The sequence below is a fragment of the Myotis lucifugus genome, unplaced genomic scaffold (genome assembly GCF_000147115.1).
Source record: "Myotis lucifugus unplaced genomic scaffold, Myoluc2.0 scaffold_40, whole genome shotgun sequence".
NCBI classification, from domain to species: domain Eukaryota; kingdom Metazoa; phylum Chordata; class Mammalia; order Chiroptera; family Vespertilionidae; genus Myotis; species Myotis lucifugus.
In genome coordinates this window covers 781,050-791,542 of record NW_005871088.1, presented here as the reverse complement: position 1 = coordinate 791,542, position 10,493 = coordinate 781,050, and the positions used below count along the sequence as shown (strand labels likewise).

The 10,493-nt window shown below is 52.4% G+C and overlaps 1 protein-coding gene across 1 annotated transcript in view; it reads left to right on the top strand.

Moving 5' to 3' along the window:
• The window catches only part of ABCD1 (ATP binding cassette subfamily D member 1), a 24,950-nt gene extending 18,734 nt beyond the window's left edge, over positions 1 to 6,216 (top strand). Inside the window, 5 exon segments of the mRNA XM_006087694.3 lie at positions 544 to 689; positions 1,209 to 1,354; positions 4,284 to 4,368; positions 4,609 to 4,734; positions 4,915 to 6,216. Coding sequence (XP_006087756.1) covers positions 544 to 689; positions 1,209 to 1,354; positions 4,284 to 4,368; positions 4,609 to 4,734; positions 4,915 to 5,122 — 711 coding nt within the window. The 3' untranslated portion in view covers positions 5,123 to 6,216.
• Positions 6,217 to 10,493: the final 4,277 nt, after the last annotated feature.

Below are 10,493 nucleotides of genomic sequence, written 5' to 3'. Positions count from 1 at the left end.
ATATATTCTTTTTATTGATTTCAGAGAGGAAGGGAGAGGGAGAGAGAGATGGAAACATCAATGATAGAGAATCATTGATCGGCTGCCTCCTGCACGCCCCCCCCACTGGGGATCAAGCCCCCAACCCAGGCATGTGCCCTGACCAGGAATCCAACCATGACCTACTGGCTCATAGGCCAATACTCAACCACTGAGCCACACTGGTTGGGCCCCCAGGCAGTTCTTAGAGAAAATTCTGCTGAGGAAGCATAAACACTTGGATTCCCAGTGCAGTGGGATGGGGGTGCTATTGACTTTCTGGGGCTTGCACCCATTCATATGGCTGTGGCGGAATAGGCTCTCCTTCTGTGGTGTGTGTTAGGGCCTTAAAGGGACAGGCTGGGGCCCAAAACAGGCATTCGGTTAGGGCTCTGGATGCTGGACCAGGAGGGCCTACCTAGTGTGCACCTGGGTACAGGTAGCTGTCAGAGGCTGTCAGAAAGGCCGAAGGTGAGAGGAGAGAGGGCCATACCCCCTGGGTACCACATGGCACTGCCTCCACAGGTAGAAGATGGCATGCACCTGCTCATCACTGGCCCCAATGGCTGCGGCAAGAGTTCTCTGTTCCGGATCCTTGGTGGGCTCTGGCCCACGTATGGAGGTGTGCTCTACAAGCCCCCGCCCCAACGCATGTTCTATATCCCCCAGAGGTGAGTGGTGCAGGGAGAGGGAGGGAACCAGGGCCCCCGGCTGTGCCCCTTGCCCCTTCCCACCTGTGGAACTGACACCATGGAGATGGTAGAGCTTGGGGCCTCGGGAGAGGACAGCAAGATGCTGCCCCCAGAATCAGAGGGACTGTGGAGCCTCCGCTTGCCCCCTACTATGCCCCCTCACCTGGTGACTTTACAGCTGCGTGGTGTGCATGCATGAGGGTACACACTGCAGGGGGGAGACGTGGTGTGTGTGCATGTGAACATGTGCATGTGTGGGCTGTGTCAATGCATGCACACATGCCTCTGCATGCAGGGCGAGTGTGCGGTGTGCACGTGTGAGTGTGTGGGCCTGGTGTGCATAGGCGGGTGTGAGCACTGCCTAGAGCACTTGTAGCGAGGTCTGTGGGCTTCACGTTCTCCCCACCCCTGGCAGCCAGGGCTCACGGAGGAGCCCAAACAGACACAGGGCACGGGCAGGGCCGCCCGACCCCTGGTGGACATGCAGCTTTCCCACAGGCCCTACATGTCCGTCGGCTCCTTGCGTGACCAGGTGATCTACCCTGACTCAGTGGAGGACATGCGAAGGAAGGGCTATTCAGAGCGGCACCTGGAAGCCATTCTGGACATCGTGCACCTGAACCACATCCTGCAGCGGGAAGGAGGTAGGGGGTGGGACATCCTCTTCTCAGCACCAAGGAGTGAGCCATCCACCCAGCAACCTGCTACCACCCCAGCCCCTGCCTCCCTCATCCACGATGCCAGTGTGCTAGGTGCCCCAAGAGCCCTCCTAACAGGGAAGATTGACAGGGAGCGGGTGGCTCAGGTGGGCCGGGGGTGGGGGTAGGGGGTTCATCCAGATGGTGCTTGCCATCAGGTGAGATGCTCACAGCAGGCTGGGGAGCTGAGGGGGCAGGGGGGATGGAGAGCTCACAGGGAACAAAGCCCTTGGAATGCTTTAGGCAGGGAAGTTACAGGTCCGTGTCGCATTTCAGCAAGAGGACTGACCTCAGGCGTGGGGGCGTGGGCAGGGCAGCCGGGGAGGAGCCCGCACTGGCGTCTGCGCAGAGGGCCTGGAGGGTGGGAGGCAGGAGCAGAGGTGGAGGGGACATCCGGTTTCTGCCTTGACCCTGGGAGGCGCCATCCCCTGGGAAGGAGAGGAGGGAGGGACCGCCTGGTGGCAAGAGAAGGCATTGGTCTGGGGCTACCCGGTTAGTCTGCAAATGCCTGTGGGGCCTGGAGGTGAGGAGGCGAGTACGGAACTCAGGGCGGGGCTGAGCTGATCTTCTTAGTGAAACCTGAGCCGCAGGGTTCCACTTCCTGCCTCTGCCACTTAGGGGCAGCTTGACCTTGAGCAAAGACCTCACCTGAGCCTCTCCACCTGTAGAAGGGAGCAGGTACTAGTCCCTCCCTAAGCACCAGCGTTAAATGAAACCACTGCCAGCGTCACACCTGCACAGGAGGAGGGCTGCAGGCGGTGGAGTCCAGGTTGCCAGTCATGCTGAAGCTTCATCCCCAGCTCCCCCTGGCCTGCCTCAACCTCTTTTTGTTCCAGCCACCCTCCCCTTAGAAGTGTACCACTCCTGCCCTCCAGGCACCCCTCTGTGCCTGGGGTCCTTGAGGCCGACCATCATACCCTATTAGCATTGAGTTCAGCTGTCAACAACAGAACCACACACACACACACACACACACACACACACACACACACGCACGCACGCACAGTGGCTCAAGTCACTCACAAGTTTATCTTACTGTGACACAGAAGTCCTGAGGAAGGCAGGACACAGTTGCTGGGAGCAGCCCTGCTCTGTGTGGACCTTTGTTCCCAAAGTCACCAAGTCACCTCATGGTCCAAGATGGCTGTTCCTGCATTCACATCATATCCCAGGCCATAGGATGGAGGAAGTGGAAGGAAATGGCATATGCCATCTGTCTCTTTTTTTAGAATATCTTTTTATTGATTTTTCAAGAAAGAAGAAGGGAGAGGGAGAGAGAGAGAAACATCAATTGGTTGCCTCCTGCAACCAGACTGGGGATTGAGCCAGCAACCTGGGCATGTGCCCTGACCAGGAATCAAACCTGTGACCTCTTGGTGCACGGGACAATGCCCAACCAACTGAGCCACATCAGCCAGGACAGTGCCATCTGTCTTTCTTTCTTTTTTTTTAAATATATATTTGTATTGATTTCAGAGAGGAAGGGAGAGGGAGAAAGAGATAGAAACATCAATGATGAGAGAGAATCATTGACCAGCTGCCTCCTGCACACTGCCCCTCCCCCCCGGGGATCGAGCCTGCAACCCGGGCATGTGCCCTTGTCTGGAATCGAACCTGGGACCCTTCAGTCCACGGGCTGACGCTCTACCCACTGAGCCAAACCAGCTAGGGCGTGCCATCTGTCTTTTAAAGAAAGTTCCAGAAGCTAGAAGTTGCCACATGTGTAACATTTGAACCCCATTGGCCAGGATGTAGTCACATACTCATATACCTCAAGACAAGCTAGGGAGTATAGTCCTTTTGAGGGTACCATGCACTCTACCAAAACTTCTAGTCCTGTGGGGAGGCAGAGTGGCAGGAGGTAGAGAGCCATTTCTGGTGAATCATACACACACCTGCTCATTCAGGCAGCTGCCTGAGCCTTACCGAGGCACTGGCACGAGGCAGCGAGACAAAGGTCTGGTGCCTACGGGTGAGAAGCCTTCTGGAGAGACCACGCCAGCCTTCCTGGGGCTGGCACTTCATTGGCACCTTGTCAGGTCCTGGATGAGTTTGCTGGGGCTGCTGGAACAAAGTACCAAGGACTGAGCAGCTTAAACAGCAGAAATATATTAGCCCCAGCTCTGGAAGGCCGAAGTCCAAGATCAACGTGTCAGCAGGGTTGGCTCCTTCTGAGGGCTGTAAGGGAACATCTGTTCCAGGCCTCTCTCCTTGGCTTGTAGACAACCATCTTCTCCCTCTGTCTCCTCACATCATCTTTTCTCTATTCTATCTTTGTGTTCAAATTTCCCCTTTTTATAAGGACACTCATTGTATTGGATCAGGACCCGCCCTAGTGACCTCACTTTAACGTGATCACGTCTGTAAAGACCTTTTCTCCAAATACTGTCACCTTCTGAGGTCCTGGGGGTTAGGACTCCCACATATCTTCTTTTGGAGGGGATACAATTCTGGTCTCAACTTCTTTTTGACTACTAAAGTATCACCTACAGCCCAGCCGGTGTGGCTCAGAGGTTGAGCGTTGACCTATGAACCAGGAGGTCACGGTTCAATTCCCGGTCAGGGCACATGCCTGGGTTGCAGGCTCAATCCCCAGTGTGAGGCGTGCGGGAGGCAGCCAATCAATGATTCTCTCTCATCATGGATGTTTCAATCTCTCTCTCCCTCTCCCGTCTCTAAAATTAATAAAAATATATATTTTTAAGTATCACCTATAGACAGACAAGCACCCAGAGCACAAATAGTCAGCCATTGGCCTTTTCCAGAGTCATCTTCCACTGTCTCGTGTTCCCCAGCTCCCTCTCACCAGGCCCACCACGCCCAGTGGGCCTGGGCCCTTGTTGAATTGAACAGAGCCCCCTTGTCCTCTGCCTAGGTTGGGAGGCCGTGTGTGACTGGAAGGACGTTCTGTCAGGGGGCGAGAAGCAGAGGATCGGCATGGCCCGCATGTTCTACCATAAGTGAGTGGGCTGTCCAGGGTGCTAGGGCTCCCTCAAGCACTGGCTGCTCTCCAAGCCCGCGGCAGAGACTAAGGGGCAGCGGCTAAGCATGCATGCTCCCCGGGGCCTCCTTAGGGGGAAGGCAGTACGGTTAGGAGGCCCCAGCAGGAATTGGGCCCCAAGGGGTGGGGGGTCGGGGCCAGACCAGGTCAACAGCAATGGAGGGTCCACAGCCTCGCCCGCTCTGCTCCCACTCTCAAGGCCAAAGTATGCCCTCCTGGATGAATGCACCAGCGCTGTAAGCATCGACGTGGAAGGCAAGATCTTCCAAGCGGCCAAGGATGCAGGCATCGCTCTGCTTTCCATCACCCACCGCCCCTCCCTGTGGTAGGTGCCCTCTCTTCCTGCCTGGAGTCGAGGGGAGGGAGCGCCCTTCCCAAATTCTACACCCCCACAGCTTTGGGGGGAGCGGGGAGATGGTGCTGCCATCAGGGGAGCAGGGAACCCGCCACGTGTCTCCTGCTGAGCAGCCTCTGCATCTCTGTCCCTGTCCCTCTCCCGGCCCAGGAAGTACCACACACACTTGCTGCAGTTCGATGGCGAGGGCGGCTGGAAGTTCGAGAAGCTGGACTCAGCCGCCCGCCTAAGCTTGACTGAGGAGAAGCAGCGGCTTGAGCAGCAGCTGGCCGGCATCCCCAAGATGCAGCAGCGTCTCCAGGAGCTCTGCCAGATCCTGGGCCAGGGCCGCAGGGTCGTCCAGGGCGCTGCCACCTGACAGAGGGCCGTGGCTCTGGGCCCTCAGCCCCTGCCCCTCCCCAAGCCCTCGGATCATATGAAGGAAACAGCAGTGCCTGCCTACCCACACCTCCCTCCACCCAGCCCACCGCAGGCCCATCCTGCATGACTCTCCCTCCACCCAGGCCTCCCTGCCACTGGCCTGGCCTGCCTAGATGACTGCCAGCGAAAGGGCACGCCTGACCCTCGTGCCCCTGCCCTCGGGCAAGGAAACATGGAAGGTCCCACACTGCTGCCCTCCCCACCCGTGCCCCTCCCCTGCCCCACCATGAATGTGACCTGAGCAGGGTAGCTAAGTCCTCTCTTTGCTTTGGGGAGGCGGAGAGGGGCAGGAGGTACCCCAGCCCACACCACCAGGACAGTCCGTACTGAGCCTCGGCATCTGTGGGGACTGCCCTCCTGAGACCGAAGTCCCCTTATGTCCTCCTTTTCAGTCCCTCGGAGACCCCATGGTCCATCCTTCTATTGCCACTGCCCAAGTGGTTGCCACGGCTCCACTGGGCGCCCTCCCTGCCATAGAAATGGCCAAACAGGACCCAGGGCCAGACTAGGGTCTCTGCCCCTTCTCCCCACCACTTGTCCCGAAGAGCTCTCGGGAGAAAGAATTGCACAACATTTCTCAGCAAGCGATAAGAAGAATGTAGTCCCTGTCCCTCTCGGTCCCTACAAGCTAATTTATTGGATTCCCGTTTGTAGCCTTCTCGATTGCCAATGTGAGCACCCTGCTAGCAGGGGAGGCAGCCCGGGCTGCGGTCCTTCCACAGGTGGCCCAGCCTCTGAGCCAGCCCCAGCCAGCCTGTCGGCCCACCAGCCTACACTGCCAGCTGCCACCAGGGGGGCCCAGGCCAGCCAGAGGGGGAGATGGACACTGTGCTGCCATGAGTGTGGGCACCAGTGTTCCCAGCTCAGTGCCAAAGAGGGGTCAGCCGGAGAAGCTGTCTCCACAAAGCTAGCTCCTGCCCGAGAGGGAGACCCCACCGCTGCTGTGTGCCTTTCGGGGGTGGAGGGGGGCTCAGCCCTCGGGCCAGGAAGCCTCCCTCAGTCCCTCAGTAAAAACTGCCCATGGAAATGGTGTTCTTGCCTCCTGTTCTCTTTGTCCGGCCTGGCGTGGGGGAGACAGGGACGGGCAGCAGGCCTGGAGGGAAGGAATAACAGCCCCCACGCCACCTGAAGACACAGCTCAGCACATTCTGTGGCTGGCATGCTCGGGGGGAGGCGGATTCATCAACAACATCTCACAAAAATATTGGCGGGGCCCAAATAGGACTCTGGACCCAGCGCTGGGGTGAGGAGAAGAGGACTTCCAGAGAGATCGTATGGGAAAAACAGCTGCAAAGTGGGCTGGTTGGGGGAACACTAGGAGAAAGGGTCCTGACTCAGCCTGGCAAGGAGCAGTGGGGAAGATGTGCTTCTAGACCAGCCGTGGGCAAACTACGGCCCGCGGGCCGGATCCGGCCCGTTTGAAATGAATAAAACTAAAAAAAAAAAGACCGTACCCTTTTATGTAATGATGTTTACTTTGAATTTATCTTAGTTCACACAAACACTCCATCCATGCTTTTGTTCCGGCCCTCCGGTCCAGTTTAAGAACCCATTGTGGCCCTCGAGTCAAAAAGTTTGCCCACCCCTGTTCTAGACCCTCTAGTAGGAGGGAACATTTTGCAAGGGACCAGGAGTGGATCAGGAGCAAGATTCGGGATATTGATGCTTGAGTGTAGGGGAAGGGAGGGGCCAAGGAGCCTGAACTTATTCCAGAGGCAACAAGAAGCCACTGAAAAGTTTTCAGCAGGATGCAAAACACATGGGGTTATGCTTAAAGCAGGCTGTGTGGAGGGTTGTTTGGAGAGAGGCACACCACTATAAAAAGAATTCTATAAAAAGTTCTACCCAGCCAGCATGGCTCTGGTTGAACGTCGACCTATGAACCAGAAAGTCACAGTTCGATTCCCAGTCAGGGCACATGCCTGGGTTGCGGGCTCGATCCCCAGTGTGGGGCCTGCAGGAGGCAGCAGCTGATCAATGATTATCATCATTGATGTTTCTATCTCTCCCTCTCCCATCCTCTCTGAAATCAATAAAATATATACTAGAGGCCCGGTGCACGAAATTTGTGCACTGGGGAGGGGGGTCCCTCAGCCCAGCCTGCGCCCTCTCACAGTCTGGGACCTCTCGGGGATCGGGCCTAAGCCGGCAGTCGGACATCTCTCTCGCAATCCGGGATCCCTCACTCCTTACCACCCACCTGCTTGCTCCTTACCACTCGGCTTGCCAGCCATGAGCCCAGCTTCTGGCTGAGCAGCACTCCCCCTGTGAGAGCACACTGACCACCAGGGGGCAGCTCCTGCATTGAGCATCTGCCCCCTGGTGGTCAGTGCGCATCATAGCGACAAAGTCATTCTGGTGTTCTGCCATAACAGTTGCTTAGGCTTTTATTATAGAGATGTAATAAAGAATGAAGTTCTGACCCATGCTACAACATAGGTGAACTGCAAAAACATGATACTGATTGAGTGGAAGGAGCCAGTCACAAAAGACACATACCAAATTAGTCCATTCATATGAAATATCCAGAATAGGCAAACCCACAGAGACAGAAAGGGGATCGGTAGCTGGCAGGGCCTGGGAGGAGAGGAATGAAGAATAACTGCTAATAGGTACAAGGTTTCCTTTTGGGGTGATGAAAATATTCTGGAACAATAGAGGTGATGGTTGCACAATATTGTGAATGCACTAAATGCCACTGGATTGTGCACTTTGGAATGAACAATTTTGTGTTATGTGAATGTCTCCTCAAAAAATAGATGATAGATTGATTGTTTGATGATAGAGGATAGATTTATATGTGATAGACAGAGAGAGGGGGGCATAGATGAGCGAACACACCACCTAAAGCAGCCCAGACAAGACGTGCTGAGGCCTGAAATCCTAGACAGATTAGAGAGAGATTAGAAGAGAGTCAACAGGCACGGGGGAGGAGGAAGGTCAGGCACTGGGGACAGGAAAGGGGAAAGTCAAGAGGACCCCTAGGTTCTGGCTTGGGTGGCCTGGTGGGTGACAGCACCCTTCACTGATGGAGGGTCAGGTTGGAGAGTAGCTGTCACCCAGTTAGCACTTGCTGGGCCTGCGCCAGCAGCCCCCTGGAAATGATGAGTAGGCAGTGGCCGAGGGAGTTTCCAGCTTGGATGAACTCTAGCCTTGAGATCCTCTGAGGCATCCAGGCATCGTCTAGCAGAGAGTCAGGTGTTGGCTGAAGATCTGCATAGACAGCCTGGGGGAATGGGGCTTGGTCCCATGGGGCGCGGTGAGTGCAAGATAGACTGCATTTTATCGAAGTTTTGAGGTTAGGATTCGTTCCTGATTCCAGGGAAGTGGTAAATGAAAAGGTGGAGAGTTGTTGCCCAGTTCAGTGGTTGAGTGTCAACTTATGAACCAGGAGGTCACAGTTCTATTCCCAGTCAGGGCACATGCCTGGTTGTGGGCTCAATCCCCAGTGTGGGGTGTGCAGGAGGCAGCCGATCAACAATTCTCTCTCGTCATTGATATTTCTCTCTCTCTCCCTCTTCCTTCCTTTCTGAAATCAATTTTTTAAAAATTTTAAAGAAGGTGGGGAGTTGTTGAGTTGTTCCTCCATTTCTTCCCAAGATTATGTAAGTCATCCCTACCTGAACATAAATCCTTTAAAAAACAACAACAACAACAACAACAACAACAACAAAAACTTAAATAACTAGAATGGTTCTGTGGTCTGCCACCAAACCCCAATTGATATGAATGGAAAGAGACAACCTGGCAACTACCATCCTAAAGGAAGTTAGTGAAGAGAAATTAATGTCAGACAAAGTAGACCTCAGGGCACAAATATTATTAGGAATTAAAGAGATTGCTGCATAATGATTAAGTAAATAATTCATTTGCAGCATTAACCATTGTGAACGTGTGCGTACCTGCCTAATGACAGAGCCTCGAATGTATATCAAACAAAAAAGGAAAAGGAAAAATTAATAAATTAGTACATTCACCACAATAAATTATACCACCTCTCACTACAATTGGCAGCTCAAGCAGACAAAACTAGTAAGAATATAGGGGGAGGGAATGAACAAACTTGATGAATGGGCTTTCCAAAACTAAAGACTACACATTCTTATCAGTTCACCTAGATTATACTATAGGTCCTAGAACATTTACTACAACTCACCATGTCTTGAGCCACAAAACAAATCTCAACAAATACTGAAAGAATTGGTATTGTCCAGATCATGTTCCCAAGCTGCGATAGGATAAACTCATAAATTGGTAACAATACTAAAATAAGTCCTCCTAAATGTTTGGAAATTTAAATGTACATGGAAATCTAAAAACAGAACTGAACAACAATGAAAATAAAACTACACATGAAAACTCATGGGATGTAGCCCAGCAGTACTTAGGAGGAAATGTATAGCCTTAAAATGAATAAGAGGAGCACCAACTCAGGAAATTAGAAAAACCACAATAAAACAATCCTAAAGAAAATAGAAGGAAGGACTCACACTTCCTGATTTCAAAACATATTACAAAACTATAGGAATTAAAACAGTGTGGTACTGGCAGGAAGACAGACAAATAGACCAATGGGACGGAATAAACCCTAGAAAGAAATCCTCACTTATATAGTCAACTGATCTTCAACAATGGAGCCAAAACCATTCAATAGAGAGAAGACAGTCTCTTCAATAAATGGTGGTGGGAAAACTGAATAATCACATGCAAAAGAATGATGTTTGAGCCTGGCCAGTGTGGCTCAGTGTTTGAGCATTGACCTATGAACCAGGAGGTCGCGGCTCAATTCCTGTTCAGGGCACATGCCCAGGTTGGGGGCTCGATCCCCAGTGTGGGGCATGCAGGAGGCAGCTGATAAATGATTCTCTCTCATCATTGATGTTTCTAACTCTCCCTCTCCCTTCCTCTCTGAAATCAATAACAATATATTTATTTTAAAAATTATGTAATAAAAAAAAAAACAAAAAGAATTCACAAAGAGAATCCAGAAAGAATTATTAGACTTAATACAGGAATTTATAAAGTTGTTTGATACAAAATCCATGCACAAAAAGTGTGTTTCTATATACCAGCAACACAATCCAGAAGGTGAATTTATAAGAAAATAGCATTTATAATGGCAAAAAAAAAACAAGTCTCTAGTAATAAATCTAACAAATGATGTTCAAGTCCTTTAGGGGGAAATGTATTGAAAGGATATAATAAATAGAGAGATGTACTATGTTCATACAGGGGGAAACAATATTTTAGAGATAGCTAGTCTCCAAAGTGATTCAAAATTTAAAAAAATCCCACCAGAGGTTTCCCTG